Source organism: Felis catus, chromosome B3 (genome assembly GCF_018350175.1).
Source record: "Felis catus isolate Fca126 chromosome B3, F.catus_Fca126_mat1.0, whole genome shotgun sequence".
In the NCBI taxonomy this organism is placed as follows: domain Eukaryota; kingdom Metazoa; phylum Chordata; class Mammalia; order Carnivora; family Felidae; genus Felis; species Felis catus.
The window spans coordinates 21,870,001-21,888,947 of NC_058373.1; the positions used below are offsets into that span (position 1 = coordinate 21,870,001).

Consider the following 18,947-nt stretch of genomic DNA (forward strand, 5'->3'; position numbering starts at 1 on the left):
GGGCCAGATCTTGCTTCCAGGAATCTGTGGCATCCATGGCAAGCTTTCATGCCATCAACCATGTAAATGGCAGTCCTGCCCTTTGCTTTGCTGGACTGCCACTGGGATGACCCCTCTTTCCCTGGAGTGGAATTGTGAGGATTAGCTACATTCCAAATATCTACTAGGCCCTGGTTTAACTAGAGTTTGCAGAAAAAAATTTTAAAAATCCACCATCCATTATAATGGGGCCCAGGGTCCCCACATACAGGCATTTGGCTGTTGGGGCAGGGAGCTCACATATACTTAGTCAACTACTAATGGATCTGAATGCAGCATCTGTTGGTCAAGAAGGTGATGCTGATGAACTGAGCCAGAAATGTCCAGCTTGGACAGACTGAACCCAGAAGTTCTGTTGTTTGAATGGACCCTTGGGATCCATACACAAGAGACGCCCTCCCCTTCTCTTCTCCACTTAGTGATGCCCTTTCATCCTCAGGCTTTTAGAGCACATGTCAGTTCCTTCTCAGCTCTGGATACCTGGGCCTCCCCTGTGGCACTGAGGAGGCTTCTCACCAGGGCCAGGGCCAGCCAGGGCACATCCCTGCTTAGGGTGGGCTCTGCTGGGCTTGCCATGTGAGTTTGCTCTGCAAAACACCACCTCCTCTGGGAGGCACCTTCATCTTTCCCCTCCAAATCGCCGAATCCCTGGGGTCTTCCTGGTCCCAGGGTTCTTCCCTATGTGGCCACGTAGGCTCTGCAGGTAGGTGCTGCCTGATCTTTGCATCCCCCACTTACTGTTTGTACAGTCAATCCTCACCCAGATGTGTTGAGTGATAGTTTATGCCGACTAACTGAACTGCCCTGGAGTAATCAAACCCTTCATTTATTGGTCATAACACTAGTCAGGAAGGATATCAGGACACAGAGAAGGAAGTTCTAAAGGGAAGTGTTAATGCACAGCTTGCATACCAGGAGCGGCCATGGCCAGGCCTTCATGCAGACACTGCCCTTGCTCAGAGCACCTGGCTCCAGCTGGCATCTGCTTGGTAGCCATGTGTGATGAGAGAGGGAACCTCTTTGCCCCGGCATTGGGTCCAGGCTATAGGAAGAGACAGACCTGATGGTGAGGGATGGTAGAAGAAACTGGGGGGGGGGGGGATCCCTAGGCCATACCTTTCCTCTTGGCCTTCTCCTGGGGACCAAGACCACCGGAAGATGCAGGAGCACACTTTGGTCTCTCACCAGTGAGCAGGCATTTTCCTTTCTACCCTCTATAAAAGTTCTAGTAGGCATTTTATTTTTCCTTTTATTCTTAAAAAAAAATCAAACAGAGGTTGAAGAAGTCCCAGGTAGGAGTCAGGATACCTAGTTCAAGTCCCACCTATGCCCCTGGTTGTCCAGGTGACCTATATGAGTCCCTCCTGTGTAGGGCACAGCAAGGGTTGGGCCGGCTGACCTTCTTCCCAGCTCCGATATGCCCTCCTTCTGGATGTGGTGGTTCTGTGGGGAATGGGAAGATTAGGGGTGCACAGGGCACCTTCCTCTCCACTGTTGATTTCTCATCAGCTCTGGTTCTGGGTTGGAAGCCAAAGTAAGATGTCATTGGATCTGACTGGTCCTCAGTGGAAGCAGAAGTCCTTCACAAGCTTTGTAATGCCTCTCATCCAGGTACCAAGCTGGCCTGCTGTAGTGTGTATGTGTGTGTGTGTGTGTGTGTGTGTGTCAGGGGTAGATGTGAGGTCACAGCTGGGTTCCACCTTCCATGTATGTGGCCTGGGAGGAAAGACACTCCATAAACATATGGGACACTGCTGATGGGTCAAGGTCTCAGGTGGGAGTCAATAGGACTGTTCCTTGCTCCCAATAAACTCTGAAGATATGCTTAAATTTTTTTTAACCATATTTTATGGTATTTGCTGATTTGTGTTTAGACTCACCCATTCATTCACTTGGGCTTGAAGACTGTATTCTCATTCTGTCTGTATTCCTTTCCTTGGGCTGCTATAACAAAGCAACAACAGACTGCATGGCTTAAACAGCAGAAATGTGTTTTCTCATAGTTCTGGAGGCTGGAATTCCAAGGTCGAGGAATCAGCAGGGATGGTTCCTTCTGAGGCCTCTCACCTTGGTTTGTGGATGGCTGTCTCCTCCCTGGGTCCTCCTGTGGCTCCCCTCTGTGTGTGTCTGTGTCCTAATCTTTTATAAGGACACCACTCAGGTGGATTAGGGTCCACCCACATGACCTCACTTTACCCCTTGAAAGGCCTTGTCTCCAAATACAGTCACATCCTTGAGATACAGGGGTTAGGAAGTCAACATATGAATTCAGCCCTTAACAATGAATGCTGTTGCCTCTCCCTTCATGACACACTGAGATATCTCAACTCAGAGAAAAGTCTCCTCACCAGTTCACTGAGGAAATGCAGGATTTGGGCTGATACTTTCCTGCTATTTACCAGTTTCCAAAGTTATGTGTGGCACCAAGTAGGGGTGAAAAGTGAGTCTTTTGCCAAGTATCATTATGAATTTGTGGACTAAACAATCCTTGTCGTATTTCTACTCATTCCAGTTATGATCTTTACTGTCCCTCTTGTCCTGTGGGAGCCTTGTGTATTCAGCCCAGGAGTCCTTCTAACACCATGCTAGTTGCTTCTGAGGATGTCTTAGTTTCTTCCAGGACAAGATGCTCTGGGATCTTTGTGGATACTTCCTACCTCGATCTGCCCATGCTCTCACACACAGGTGTTTGGGGGCAAACAGGACATGTGTGTGTGTGTGTGTGTGTGTGTGTGTGTGTGTTGATGCTGGGGACGGTGGCAGTGGCTTGTCCTGCATGGAAGGTGAGGAGGCTGCAGGGTGGGATGGGGGCATGGTCATTTAGGACATTCCTGAAGTGCCCAACTTGTCCCATGGGGCCTGCCAGATTCCAGATGGTTGGGTGTGTGAGTAAACAAACACCCTTCCTGCCTAAGCCATGCTGAGCTGGGTTTTGGTTACCTGCAGCTGAAGGGATTCTAACAGGCGCCAGGGGACCTCATGAATGGCGAGAGAGGCATGGCAGGAAAGGGACAGGGAGGAAAAAGATGGTTTTCCCGCTAAATCTTCTCTCCCTCAGCTGCCCATCCTTGTGGGCAAGGATGCTCACTGGGGTGGTGACTTAGCATCTGTAAAATCTTCCTGTTTCAGCAAAGGTGCCCTCTGGAGACAGAGTCTAGTGCATCCTGAAAACACAGAGCTACAGAGACTTTCTTTAAGGTTGGAGTGAAAAGCCCAGTGCCTGGCTAAGTTCTGATTTCAGAAGGGTTCAGAAGGCTGTGGGTCCAGAGCTGCAGTCCTGTCTGGGAGAGTCCCAGCACAGGCCCAGGGCTTGAGGACAGAAAACCTTTGAGCACGAAACTACCAGGTGGCATTCAGATGTGGGAGGCACACGATCATCTAGTCAGCTGCCTGGCACCGGGTCTGGCTTCCAACAGGACCCCCAATATCTCCCTGTCATGTGGGGGCCCTGGCCACTGCCAGGACTGCACGGAGCATGTGCCATCCTTTACCTGTGGCAGCCCCTGAACCATAAGACTCAAAGGCATTGACAAGTGCTATAAGACAGCCTGCTTATCTCCCTGCCCTTAAAGAGAACGGGTTTTCTGTTAAGGAGCTGGCACTGACAGCCTCATGCACCATGGCTTTTTAGGGGATTGAGAGCCCAACAGTCAACACTGGTTTATTTCCAGACAAGGGACCAGTTGGTAAAGAATTAATTTCTATCCTTTTGCCTTTCCCCAGATACAAGGTACTCATCACTGCTGAAAGAAAGAGGACAATCCAGATGGAACTGCCTAAAACATCACGCCACCCCCTGGATGTGAAGCTGGCTCACTGAACCCTCACCAACCACCTCGCCCCCTCCTTCCTCCACTGTACTCTCTTCTCAGGCTTCTATGCAGCCAGAAACCTGCAGGCATGGTGTTCAGCTTGGGTTAGCAAGAGGCCAGCACAAGTCCTCGGGGATGGTTTTCCTCCCAAATGAAAAGACAAACTTTCAGGAAGAGAAGGTATTTGGATGTGATGCCTGGAGCTGCAGTACCCATCATATGACCATGAGACTGAAACCACATGATAGTAATGGTGGATGGGGGTGCCTGTGTGGCTCAGTCAGTTAAGTATCTGACTTTGATCTCACAGTTTGTGACTTCGAGCCCTGCATTGGGCTCTCTGCTGTTAGTGCAGAGCAGAGAAAGCCCAGTTTGTATCCTCTGTCTCCCTCTCTCTCTGCCTCTTCCCCCCACTTTCTCTCTCTCTCAAAAATAAATAAATATTAAAAAAATAATGGTGGAGCAGGGAAAGGCTGGGAGCCTGAATCCCTGAGAACTTTTAGAGCTGCTGTGCCAGTCCTGGACCACCCACCTCAGGAAGGACCCCCTGTTAGAGAAGCAGCAGCAGCCCTTTCTCCTCTGAGCCCCTTACAGCCCAGTGCTATTCAGGACACATCTTCCTTTGGGGGCTTATAGTATGGCTTTCTGTGGCTGCTTCCATTTTCCTTGGCATTATAAGGGCCGAGAAGAGGGGCTGAGTCTGTTCCTTAGATGGGCTCCTGACCTCCTCTCAGCTTCTCCCCAACACCCCCAACCATCAGGTAACAACACATGAAATTCTAGGACCTGGTATTTGCAAAAAGGCCCCCCCCCCCTGCTGTAGGTCAGGAAAGGACAGCAGCACCGAGGCGCCCTGGGGTTGGCTTCCCCTGGTGATGGCTCCCTCAACAGGTTTTCTCTGTTCCTCCCACCTTTAGCAGGTCCTTTTGGGGAGACACAACACTAATGGTGGCCAGGAAGGGACGTATTCAAGACATTTAGGTTTATCTTTGAAGCAACACTGAAGGATCAGGAGACAGGACTGCCTTAGCGATAGGCAATGTTGTTTCCTAGATAGGACTCTTGATGCCGCACAGCACAGAAGCAGCACCGCCTAGGCCTTTCCATGACCAATGGCACATTCCTTAAGCACAAGCTTGCTCTGCCACATCAGCACCACTCCTTCAGCAGCCTCGCACTTTCGCTCAGGCCTATTCTGTCCCCCTGGTACCAACCTCCGGACATCACACACAGCCTCCAAGACTACTTCTCACCCACCTCTCTTCTGTCTCTGTCTGTTCTTCCAAACTGGAATAACCGCTCTTTTCCTGAATGGCGCTTGTGCCTGCCTTGTGTACATCCTGCCTTGTACTGTGGTGTGGGGGAGTTGCCTGTCTCCTCTATAACGTAGTGAGAGCCCTAAAGCAGGGATACCATCATCTTTGGGGCTCCCAAACCTGGAAGTAACAGGTGCTTAACATACATTTATTGAACTAACCCTTGGCCCCCAAACAGATCCTGTGGAACCACTGAGCTTCAGGCTGATGGGAGGTATAGGGAGCAGAGCCACCTCTACCAGCACCCGTAAGCCTTACAAGGGTGGCACAGGGATGTGTTGCTGCAAAACTTAAAGCCTCAGAGCCCACAGAGCATTTGTGTTCTCTCCAGATGTATGAGGGTTTGACATGCCACACACAAGTTACCCAGCCTGGGCACAAGCTTCTGCTTGTGCAGAAGGTGACACTGCACAGGGGACCCTGGGTGGCTCAGTCAGTTGAACGTCCGACTTCGGCTTGGGTCATGGTCTCACAGTTTGTGGGTTCGGGCCCCACATCGGACTCTGTGCTGACAGTGTGAAGCCTGCTTCAGATCCTCTGTCTTCTCTCTCTGCGCCTCTCTCTCTCTCTCAAAAATAAACATTAAAAAAAAAGAAGAAGGTGGCACTGTGGCACTTGACTTGCAGTGGGTCAAGGGGGCTGGATGGGGCCACAAGACATCAGTGGAGGTAGGACCCCCCCGCTCCACCCCCCCCACACCTGCTCAGAGGAGTAACCTAGTGGGTAGAGCTGCAGAAGCCTGTGTCACAGCAACACAGAACCAAGGACTGGGACCCAAACTCCTCTTTGGGAAAACCAAGTCATCAAAGGTGAAACCACAGTCACCTCTGCAACCATTCCCCTGAGAGAAGCTGAACCACAGCCCCACCTCATGCGTCCTTTTATTGAAAGGCACCTGCATTTTCACCTTGAAACACCTCAAAACAGTATCTGGAAGGCCTGGAGGAGCTCAATGTCTTCTATATAAAACAGGACTGGGTGTCTGAGCCCCCTGTTCAGCAACCAGATGCCAGCCCTGAGACTTTTATCTTCCCTGACAGCAGAGAGTCTCTGGGGAGCCTGGATGGAGTGGCCTCGATCCTGGCTGGGATCCCAAGTCCTGAGAAAGGGCCCCCACATCGCCCAAGGGCTGTGGTAAGCTCTGAGGAGAGCTAAAACCCACAAAGGCCAAAAGGCTGACAGACAACAGAAAAGGCAAAGATGGCTCTCAGTCCTTCATGGCTAAATACTGTTTTCCATGACCCAAATGAGGTATCTGTCAATGATACGGAAAAATGATGTGATTTTCCCATTACAGCTGGCCACAACCCTGCTTTCCTTTTCCTTCCAGGCGTCACATCACTGCCTGGCTAGCCACCATGCATTTCTGGAGACCACACCCAAAGGCAGGGACCCTGAAACTGTCAGTCCTGCCTGTCCTTTAGTCTCTTGGGGATTCTCTGTCTAAAGCAGAAGCAGGATTGACAAGAGGAGGATGAGTTTCCCCCTCTCACTCAGCCAGCCACCAGTTAACATGAGAAAACAGCATCCATTCTAATCAGAATCCTGCCATTTCCGCAGCAAAGACACATATCACAGAGATGGAAGACAGGCTCCACATGAGCATCTGACCGGTGGTGGCCTGAAACTGTGCAGTGCACAGCCTGTGGGGCTGGCCTGGTGGGCCTGTCTGCAGCACTGAAACAACTACTTAGGGAAACAGCTGCAGCAATTTGAAAGAGAATATCAACCTTTTGATTCAAAAGCTTACTCTAGAGCAGAGGTTGGCAAAGTTTTTCCATAAAGCTCTACTTAGTAAATATTTTAGGCTCTGCAAGCCACATGGTTTCTGTGGCTGCTACTCAGTTTTGCCCCTGTAGTGCAAAGCAATAGCCACTGATAATATGTCAATGAATGAATATGGCTGTGTTCCACTAAAACTTTATTTACAAAAATAGGCAGTGGGGCCATAGTTTGCAGGCCCCTGCTCTAGGGACCTAAAGAGTTTACATCTAAGATGAATTATAAATGTACATATAAAATGTACATAGATGTGAAAGGGAAAAACATTAAAGGCTATTTAAGTGTGGTAGGAATTATTAATTTGCTTTGTATTTGAAATTAAAAGTTGTCTTTGACATTGTTATTTCCAATGACATGTGCATTTGCAACATTTGCATGTGCATACTCATTTATCCATATACACACAAAATCCATTGTTACTGAATGTGCATGGGTGTGCTCCCCACAGACAACCCCACATTCTGCCTCCCCATGCCCTCCTGTGACCACCCCTGCCCTGTACATTGTGTCTCAGGAAGCAGCAGGCATACCTTGTTCTCTTTGCTGATCTCTCTGCTCCATGGACACCAGGGCAGAGAAATGCGCTTGATCATAGGCAAGAACCAGAGGTGAGCAATGGCACCTGTTGGGAGGCACCTCCAAAGGCAGGTAAATCCCTCCAAATGGGATTGGAGCAAATGCTGTGGACAGAAATGGTGAGAGCATGTGGAGCCTGAAGAGGACCTAAGTGGCATCCCTTACCACCTTGCATAAGGTGGTGGGGCAGAAGGGAGGGTCATCAGCCTTAGATCATCAGCCACCCTTGGACTGATGTTCTCAAGGCAGTAAGCTAGGTGTTGCCCATCTGGTGATGGGTGAGAGAGCTCAGGCTCACAGGTACTAGGTGGATGAGACCTGGAGCCCCATGCATGCTCAGGGAACCCCTCACTCCCTCCTGCCTCCATGGCAGAGTCCTTCTTGCTCATCCTTGTGCCTTGTCAGGCTGCACACTGGGGACAAAAGGGACAGGGCTGAGAGCTTTTCACTGTGATTTTCCCAGGGATGGCCTGCTGCCCTGAGACCTACACAGATGATCAAGAGCTCACAACAGTCAGCAGTGACATGCACTGAACGCTGTCTGGAAATCCATGTTTTTCTGGATGAGCTTCTTCCTCTCCTTGTGTTCATTAAAGCATTTATATACAGAATGATATCTATGCTTCTCAAGAGCTTTCTTGTTCTATATTTTGAGAAGCTCTTCTGTTGAGTCCAAAGGAACCAACCAGAAAACTCCAGCACCAAGTTGTGAGTCAGATGGGAAATGGGAGATGAGGATTGGCTTCTTTAGCAATTGGGACACAATCATGTTCATTTCCTTACTCATCAAAGGGAGGGATGAGAGCCTAAACCCTCACTGAAACAGAACAACTTCTGGAAATATCTGCCCTGCTACAGCATCTACTTCTTAATAAGAACCTTGTCTCTCTTGGCCTTGGAGTCAGTGACTCACTCACTGTATTTCTGTGAGCTGAATGCAGGCAAAAATAGCTTCTGTGATGCTTTTGAGGAACTCTCAGGTTTCCTTCCACCAGCCCTGCTTTATCCACATTAGATTTAGTTGTGATTCTGCCCACGGGCTGAGAGGTGGGGTAGGCCCACTTGGAGAGGGCTGAGCCATTGAGCACAGGTAACATTGAAGGAAACATGGACCCAGCCTTGTGGGATCTGATGGGTACACGTCTATGTGCCCAGAGACCCCAGTGAGAGTCCTGGCTCTGTACCCAGAGAGAACAAACACCATGTTGCTGCCTGTACAGGGAAGGAGGTGGCACTGGTCAGGACCAATGTCCTTCCACTGTGACAACCATGGCCCCACTAGACTTCCTTTGGCAGTTGTGACTCAGCAAGAAAAGCCTTGTCCTAATTTGTAGGACACTCTGGAAGACCCATGACTTTTGTTAAGGCTCAGGTTTAAATTTAAGTTAGGCTGGGGGATATTCACTGTCTGGCATTTACCTGGCAAGGAGACCTTTTTGAGAAGTGACCAAAGGGAAACATGGCACCAAAAGGGACTGGCTTGTGCTAGTGATGGAAGCAAAGGGAAAGAAAAGTCTGGGAGGGGCTGGACCTGGGAAGTTGTGCTGAGTGGCAGGGGCAGTTGCACAGGAGGTGACCTTCCTGGCCCACCTTCCCTGACCTCTCCTCTTTCCCTACTCTTTTGAGAGTGTGGCTGCCCTGTGAACTTTGGAAGTGGCCTTGCCACTTGCTTGGGCAGAAAGGCTGGAGGAAGGACCAGCCACAGGCACCTACTGCCCTGAGTTGACCTGGTTTCTTCAAGGCTTTAGCCCTCAGGGCTTCATTCCAGCTGACACTCAGCCAGATTTCTCATGGCCACCTGCCATCGACACAAAGCATAGATGGCTGGGTGGATGGCCAGGAGTAAACCCTCCTGCCACTGGGAAAGAAAAAGAAACACATGAAATTGAGGAGAAATACTATAATCTTCATCTTCACAGAATAATGCTCTGTGGCCTTCTGGGAGCCTCAACTTGTACATTAGACTGTCTCTTCCTTAATAGGGATGTTATGTTTTCTGGGTCATGAGTCCTACATGGCCGTTTTATTACGTATGAACTTACCTTCTCCACCTGAGTCCCTCAACATCGTATCTGCTACGACAACTATTGGTCTTCTTAATATGTGGGCGAGGACAAACACATGGAACTCCTCTAGACTCTCATACACGGGGTCTTCAGAGTTGTCCACACTAGGAGACAAAGCAAAGCAAGCCTGAGTTAGGGTTTGGGATGTCGGGGATGTTGAAGGCAGTATCTTCCATCCAGATCTTACCTCTATGGACCCTGCCTGTTGAGGCCCTCTAAAGCCACCTCCCTGCCATGCCATCCACTGATGGCAAAGACATAAGCCCCAGCACCTCACCCCACCTTGCATTGAGTGGTCTCAGGGGATGACAGGAAAGAAGCTGCCTGTGATGGCTGCTTGCCACCTTTAAGACAAGGTGGCAGAGGCAGCCCACCTAGAGCACATGGCAACATGGGGGCTAGTTATCTGGGGCACTGAACAAGGATGCGGTGGGGGCTAGAGGGGTGGAGGCTTCCATTTTGGTCCATTACTATATCCAGCAGCTTGAGTTGAACCTTACCCATTAGGGGCACAGGTGTGCTTGCACACATCAGGTGGGCTGGGAAGGAGGCATTGATACAAAGATCTGAGTGCCTTTCTAGGAAATAGTCCCCCTGACAGAAAAGGGAGTGAGAAGGTTGCCTGGGTTTCAATTCTCAGAGCAACAGGGGAGTGACCCTGAATGCCCAACCCAGGCTACTTGGACCCACTGGAGCCCACATGCCTGACTCATGTCTGAGGCTCAGAGAAAGAGCTGCCTCCAAGAAATTCTTTCACTTAGAACTCAGATATTGGGGCAGAAGACTGTAGCCTTGATGTCCTTCAACAACCAGGCCACCCCAAGCAAGGAAAGAGACCAATGAGATGAGAAAGTCAGAGCTCACAGCTTGATGGGGCCTCTGTAGGATCTGTAGTGCTAGCCCAGGTGGCAGCATTGAGACAAGTCTCTCAGGTGGCACTTGGACTTCTTCTTGAGCACTTGGGGCATGCCCAGAATTAACTGAGGGAGGTCTGTGAGGACTGAAGCAGGTGGGACCAGAGCTAGCAAGTGAGGCTCTGTTGGAGAATCCAGGGTTGGGTAGCCTGAGGAAAGAGCTCTACATTCACAGCCCACAGCTTACTGCTTGAATTACTTAAAATTTTTTTTAAATATAAATTTTTGAGAGAGAGAGAGAGAGAGAGAGAGCGAGCATGAGTGGGGGAGGGGCAGAGAAGGAGACAATCTGAAGCAGACTCCAGGCTATGAGCTGTTAGCATAGAGACCGACATGGGGCTCAGACCCACAAGCTGTGAGATCATGACCTGAGCTGAAGTCAGACTTTTGACCAACTGAGCCACCCAGGTGCCCCTGCTTGAGTTACTTCTAGAACAAAAACTATTCAGGAATGCATCAATCACCTGGGAAGTTTCGTGGTTATTATTGTACATATTTTTTTTTAAGTTTGTTTATTTTTGATGATTCAAAATACCTTACTTTTATACTTAAAAATATTTGGCAGCAACCAAAAGATGAAAAAAAGTTGCACATATAGTATAAATTACTTGTCATTGTTTGGAATCATTTGAAAGTAAATTGCCCATCTGAAATCCTAACACCTTGGAAAAGTTTAGGCACACATCCTATGAACAGAACATTCTCCTACAGCACAGTCATCAAAATCAAGGGTATGTCCAATTACTAATACACTGATAGATCTAACCACCTTGACAGATCCCAATCTGCAAACTGCCCCCAAAATGCCTTTTAAATGAAGACTCCAGCATGCTGCTTTTAGTTGTGGTGTCTCTTTAGACTCCTTTGGTCTGGAACATGTCTCAGGGTTTCCTTGACTTTCACGACTTCGACACTTTTGAAGACTATGGGCCTGGTATTTTGTAGAATGTCCTTAGTCTGGGTTCATCTTTTCCCTGATGTGATCAGGTTGTATTGAATTATGTTGTGTCCTCACAGCATCCTATCAGGTGGTCTGGGCCTTTGGGCTGTCCCATTATTGGTGATGTTGACTTGGGCCACTGCCTTCAGGCCACCTGCCAGGCTTCCCCCTACAGAGCTATTCATTTCTCCTCTGTAATTAATAAGAATTTTGTGGGGAGGAATTTCAAATCTGTGCACATAGCCTACTCCTCACCAAATTTTTATGCATTTATTGATATCACTATGGATTTCTGGTTTCTATTTTATCCAATGAATTATAATCTATTAATGATTATTTTGATGTTCAGATGTGTCCTGATTGTGTTCGTGTGGCTCATTCAAGCTGTGTCTTTGTGACTCAGCCCCGTCATTGTTCAGAGTGCTTCCCTGACTTCTGACATAAGAATATGGTCCAGTTTCAGTTTCATCTTGTACCTTCTCTGTCTCAGCCCTGGATTCAGCCATTTCTCCAAGGAGGTTTTTTTTTTTTTTTTTTTTTTAATAGTGGATAATGGTGTGTAGAAGTCAAAATATGATCATCACTATTGGGATGTCACTGCTTCTAGACTCAGTGAATGGATATGTGTGTTTTATGTGCACTCATACATGTACACAGATACTTTCATCTCTCATCTCTAAGCTAACTTTGAGTCCATGGATACCTCCAATTCCAATATAACACCCCAAAGTTATTTCTACTCATAACTCCCTTCTCCAACAGTGAGAAACTTGGTTTCTATTAGTCTTAAACTCTTTTCCTTACTCGATCAATCTCTCCATATGCAAGAAACTCCACACCTCTGGTGCCACCCCACCCCCGAGTTGTCCTCTTCACCCTGCTGGCTCTGACACTCTGACTTTGATCCTCTGGTTCCTGCTGATGCCCTGCCTGCCCACTGCAGATACTCACCTTGCTTTGCCACACTGTATAGCTTTAGGGATGAATTTTTCAGGAAGGGAAGAGAAATGGAAAAGGAGTGTTTTAAATACACATATACATGGTAAGTCTAAACACAATGCTCGTGGGTGTGCATTTAAAAATATCCCAGGTGATTATCCTGCCCAGCCATAGCTCAGAGGGAGGCTGCCAGGTGTGTGAGGTTCAAATGCTTCCATCAGCTGCTTGCATGTCCCTGTCACACAGTAAGTGAGTAGGCAAGTGGACATTTGAACAAGATAGTAATTAGTAATGGACAGGAGGGAACAAAGAATTATAGCCTGCATACTCAGAAAAATATCCCAGTAAGAAATGTGGAGTGTCATTTCTTCCCTAATCCAGTGGATGGAGAGGTAAGCACTAGAAGGAGATGAGGCATCAGAGAGTCAGATATTAATGCTGAGAAGAAGAAATAGCAAGGTGATGGGTAGCTCTCTCAGCCCTGGGTTGTCAGTTGCACCTTCACTCCATGATCACTCTGGTGTCTGAATAGCTATGCAGAAGGGGCCTCACTGCAGCAACAGCACAAGGGCTGACCTAGTATGAGGCACCATTGTACTGCCACACCATTCTGTTCGTGCAAAATTTAAAGTAGAGCCATTGTATTTCAAACTGAAAAACCAGCCAATATTTGCTGAGCACTTAGTATATGCTGGCATGATAAGAGGCACAGCAGAGGCCTTCAAGTAACATCTGTCCCTCTATCTGTCTGTTGAGCCATCCACACACATATCCATCTGTCCATCCACCCACCTGTCCATATATGCCCATCCATCTACCAACCATCCATTCTTCCATCCATCTATCCATCCATCTATCCATCCATCCATTCACTTGCCTATCCATCCATCCACCCACCCATCTATCTGTCTGTCCATCCCTGGTTCTGTGCTAGGGCTGGAGCACAGAGTTGAGTCATGTTGGGAGAGGGTGATGGAGGAGAGCCTGGAGCACAGCGACCTTTCTTCACACTAGTTGAGTCAAAGATCAACTGTGAACCTTCAGTGACCCAGAAGGCAGCAGAGAAGTTCCCAGCTGCACCCTGGAGGCAGCCTGAGAATCATAACATCCTTCCCTCCTTGCTTCCAGCTGCTTGCTTAAATGGTTTAGGGAGTGAGTTTGAACTGGGAGTGGGTGGTAGTTCTTGCACTTACCCCTCAAGACCACTGCCATGCTCCAGTGCTTCTGGAGCCCCGGTGTCATTGTTCTGTTGAACGTAGGTTGAGAAAATCAGCTCAGCAACTCCTTAGGCTGTTCCATGGTGCAAATAGGATTTCTGGGACAGGACTTTGGAACTGTGACCTGCCTGTGTGAATTACTGGCATTGAGCCCACTGGCAAAAATCAGCTCTAGTGAAACCAATACTGAATATTCTCTTACACTTTTTACCTAGGGGCTTAACATCATATTTCTGTGAGCTCACTGAACAAATGCTAAACCTGGGATTGTAAACAGAATCTGGCCTTTGGGAAAAGAAATGTAAAAATCCCTAAAGCACTTAATTGGTGTTTGCTGGTAAGAAGGCTAACATGCAAATATAACTAATTCATTCTCAAAGAGACTGCATGCCCCAAGAACTTCCTAACGTGCTCTGTGATATAACACATGCACACTCATCACATCTTCTTCAGTGTATACCTGGGAATAGAGAAGTCCTGAGAATAGGGCCACATCATCCACCCAGTGAAAACCCCTTGGGGATGACAACCAGGGAAGACACTGGGCTGGGAGCCTTCTTCAGGTAGGACCACAAAGCAAAGGTAGTGGAGTGAGGTCCAGGTGGTATCTCAGGCCACAGAGGGTGGTGGCAGGAGTGAAAAGTACAGTGCAGATTTGGAGGTGCCCTGGCTTACATGGTAGTCACAACCCTTGGAGACCACTCAGCAAGAGCCTGTGTCATGGACAAGGAAGCCAGTCTGGGAGGCTGGCAGGGTCTTGCCCAAGGGCAGTCATCAGATTACATGGAGGGGCAGCTTGGGCACAGGCCTCCTAGGACCGACACCCCCCTCCCCCGTGTGCCTCTCCCTCAGATAGGGTGACCACATCTCCCATTTTGCTCAGGAAAGTCCTGGTTTATGAATCTTGGGTGGATAGTACCCACCTCCCTCTCCAAAATGCACTAGCTTGGATGAGAAGTTGTATAGTCACCCCATTGATGGTGATGTAGTTATTGGTTTTTGGTGTGCCCTTCCATTTAAAGACATAAGATCAAAATATTTAGATTTTTACACATATACACACTTCCCTCTACCTCTAGGTATAAGATGGGGCATTACGCTTGCTCTTCTGACACCTGCTTTTTCCTTAATAGTGCATCTCAGAGATGCCTTCAGTCCAGTATGTGGGGTCCTCCCCTTCTCCCAGCTGCGCAGCACTCCTCATGCATGTGCATCACCAGCAGCATTTCTGAGTGGTTGGACTCAAGCCTCTCTCCCAGGCAGGGCTTGGAGCCATGACAACACCTTTGATAAACTGGCATGTAGATGCAGGGGGCTAGAGATTAGGAGCCAGGGCTGAAGCCCTGATGTGAGCAGCTGAAGCCAGTCTGTGCCTGCTGTGAGCCTTTGCATCTGGCCAGGAGCTGTGTCTGACTAGAGGGCAGCTTCTCAAGAGATTTCCTAAGGCACAGTGTAGGCAGCAGGGGTTCTGCTAAGAGCTATGGCCTGGGAAGCTAAGACTGAAGAATGGCAGACACTCCCAGCACTTTGAAGGGGCCAAGTGGGTTTCAGGCTCTGACAAGAGCTTCTCAACAGCAGCCAGGTGGCTTGGGGTTGAGGACTCATCTTACTGCTTGGAATTGATAACCCGGGGTCAGTCATGTGATGAATATTTACTGAATATCTGTGAGGGGTGTAGCACTGTCATGTGTGTCTAGGAGTGGAAAAACTCAATTTACAGATGATCGAGGGGTGCCTGGGTGGCTCAGTTGGTTAAGCATCTGACTCTTGGGTCATGATCTCACAGTACATGAGTTTGAGCCCCTTTTATTGGACTCTGTGCTGACAGTATGGAGTCTGCTGGGATTCTCTCTCTTCCTCTCTCTGTTCCTCCCCCACTTGTGTTCTCTCTCTCTCTCTCTCAAAATAAATAAATAAGCTTAAAAAACCCAGACAATCAAGTAAGAAACTGCCAGATATTAATAAACACAATGACAAAAGGTGGTTTCTATAGGTAGGAAGCTCCTGATAGATGAAAAGTTGACTTTAGTCTTATTTTTAATTAGGAAAGTCCTTAAAAATTTGACCTGGATTCTACATCTGCAAATGTGAGAACTCCTTGGGTGAACAAATGCTTTTTCTGCTTGGTTTGCTGGTGGAAGTCATAGAACTTTAAGGAATAGTCACAAGAAAGCTTCTTTTCTGATAAGAAGCCAACCCCCGGCTGTGGAGTGCCAGACAGGGGTGTGGGCCCCTTGCAGCAGGGAAACACCCCTTATTTTTCCTTAAAAGACTTAAATTCCTACCTCTGAGCCTGTGCATCATGAAATTTAGGATTCTAGGTATTTCTGGAAAAGGCCAATAAAAAAGAAATGCAGTAAACACACTACAAAGTTACATAAACATAACAATGAGATTGCAGAAACAACTTCAGAGGGAAAGCAGACTGAGAAACACACAAAAGTGGGGAACCAGGACACAAGATGCCCTGTGGGGGCTGCCCAGGGGTCCTCAGGCTCCCTTTTCTGTGTCTCTTTTTCTGTTTTAAGAGCTTGTCAGCTTCCACTTAACCTGTGTCATCAAATGGAGAACAAGTAAGCTTTTCTTTTATAAAAGGTTAAAGAACAAAAGTTATTTTTATTACAAATGTCAAGATAAGTTGTTAATTCCTGCTCTCTGTACCTGTTTTGCATTTGTTAAGAGTGTGGGTTTATGTTTTTGGTCAGTTCTAAGTTTGGATTCTGGCTCTCTCTTGTGGGCTGTGGGACTTTGGGAACTGACCTAATTTTTCTGCATCTCAGCTTCTGGATCTGTCATTTGCCATATTAATGACAGCTTCACAGCCCTGCTTGACACATAACATAATGTAACACATAAGTGTGTTCAGTAGATGACACGGCTCTAATTCCCGCCTGCCAATGCTATCCTTCCCTGATTCCTAGGACATCCAGATCCTTTGAGGTCAGAGCACCCTACTTTGGTTCCTAGTAGGCCAAAGGGGTGACTACTTGGACCTTCAAGGCTGGCCTTTGCTCCCTGCCTTCTAACAGGTCAGGTTTGGGTACTAGTATTACAGGACCTGGACAGGAATGTCTCCCCTGGGTGTGTGTGGGGGCACAGTGGTCAGCTCTATGTGTGCTGCTCCTGGATCCGACTCTGTATGTACATACATAGCACAGCAATGAGTGACCAGCACTAAGCTGGGGTTGGAAGAGAATTAAAAAGAACCACTGGGTTTAGCTGTACCTCAAGATATTGCAGTCTGAATGAGGAGACAATATAAAACATATATGAGCCCTGGATGAGGCAGGGGCTCAGGACAGAATGATGTGCACAATAGTGCAACATTTCTCTGGGTAGAGCACAAACAAGTAGTACTTTAAAGAGTGCAGAGGTGCTATATCCCCCAGTCCTCTGAGATGTGGGGTCACAGACACAATCCATGTTACCAGAGTTTAAAATACAATAAAATGCATATATCCTTTGACAAAGTAAACTTTGAGAGGCTTATAAACACATTCTTCCTTTTCTTATCCCATAGACCACTTCTCACACAAAAATAGCTGAATCCCTTTCATGATCATTCCATTCTTTTTTTTTTTTTAAGTTTGTTTATTTATGTTGAGAAAGAGAGGGAGGCAGAGAGAAAGAATCCCAAGCAGGCTCCATGCTATCAGTGCAGAGGCCAGTGCAGGGCTCAATCTCACGAACTGTGAGATCATGACCTGAGCCAAGATCAAAAGTTGAATGCTTAACTGACTGAGCCACCCAGGTTCCCCATGGTCATTCCATTATCGACATGCAAGTAAACAGGATGAAAATAGAAGCACCTAGAAATCTATGTCTTTAGGGTTATGACTTCCCAAAATTTGAATCAGAATGGCATTGTGGAGCTTCTGAGTTGCTGGTGAGATTGCAACAAAACACATAAAGCTTTAGGGGAGAACTTGGCGTATAAGTTACCCTGCGGGGGTCAAAGATGTTCCAGAACAAGAACACCGAATGGAAACATCAGTTCAAGAGAGTGCCCTTCCTAATGGTCTCCAAGTGAGGAAGACCGAGCATATCAAAGGGATTTCCTGCATGGAAAGCCCTGTCATTCATTCAGATTAGTTTTGATACAATGAGAATGTGTAAAAGTCTTGGCACAGGCCACTTACCCCCAACAGTAAGTGCTGGAGCACAGCTGAATCTTCCTCAAATCATATAACTTGTCACAATGGATGTGGCAGAATTAGGATTAAGAAAATGCTCAACTGCTAACTTGATAGGAATGTCTTCTGATGTGTGTACACATGGAGGGGGCATGTGGGTAAGGAGCAGTGCGGACACAGGTTGCCAAGGCCCCTCTCAGCCTACCACATCCACCCCACATGCTCTGTTGATCTAGAACTCTTTCTGTTTCATCTCCTCTGCCACATTCAAACTCCAGTCTATACCTCATGTCTGATTCTTGCTGCCTGTGCAGATGAAGTAAGAACACTCCACCCCTTCTCTCCTCCTGAACACAATCCTCCCACCTGGAGAGAATGCACAGAGGAGTTACCGGAAGGTTGCAGAAAGTATATAGTAGCAAGTGGATTGGGGAAGAACACTAAATTTACACTTTTTAACCCTCTAGTGTTCCCAGATGTGAATGCAACACAGCTGAAACCCATGAGTAGACACTGGTGAGGGGGAAGAAGGTGTCCTCTAGTTTGGGAGTGAGAGTAGAAACTACTAAAGCTCAAGTAGAGCATAGAAACACCCATTTTTCTTCTCCTCTTTCTCTCATGCTCCAACTCTCAGAAGTTTCCTGCAGGCAGTAGCTGAGGCCACAACAGATGACTCTGAGAGCCAAAAATCTAAGAGAGAGGAAACTTCCTCAATGATCAGTGGATCTGTGTTGCCAAGAGGTTGGGCAGGGGGATCCCTTTTTTTTTAATTTTAATTTTTTTAATTTTTAAAATAATTTTTTAAAAAATGTTTATTTTTGAGAGAGAGAGAGAGAGAGAGAGAGTATGGGCAGGGGAGGGGCAGAGGGAGAGAGGGGTGGGGGGACAGAGGATCGGAAGTGGGCTGGCAGCAGAAGAGCTTGATGTGGGGCTCGAACTCAAGAACCATGAAATCATGACCCAAGCTGAAGTTGGATGCTTAACTGACTAAGCCACCCAGGTGTCCTCCCTCCCTCATTTTGTTTAGCATTTACCCCCTCTCTGTCCTCTGGCCATCTGACCCAGGATACAGGTGTAGTCTCAGAATTATATGGCAGAGTGCTGTAACTAAGGCCCTAGAATTCTGGCTGGAGGACAGAAAAGGTAGTCCCAGGCAACCAAAAAGTACCTGGAAGATTATGGAAAGGTAAAACTTGAGAAAACAACCTTGTGA

The 18,947-nt window shown here is 47.7% G+C and overlaps 1 protein-coding gene across 1 annotated transcript in view; it reads right to left on the minus strand.

Annotated features, from left to right (window-relative positions):
- The window catches only part of OTUD7A (OTU deubiquitinase 7A), a 371,485-nt gene that overhangs the window by 13,795 nt on the left and 338,743 nt on the right, over positions 1 to 18,947 (minus strand). The window contains exons 10-11 of the mRNA XM_023255010.2: positions 9,568 to 9,695; positions 7,480 to 7,629 (exon numbers count right to left, since the gene is read on the minus strand). Coding sequence (XP_023110778.2) covers positions 7,480 to 7,629; positions 9,568 to 9,695 — 278 coding nt within the window. The remainder of the gene's footprint in view (positions 1 to 7,479; positions 7,630 to 9,567; positions 9,696 to 18,947) is intronic.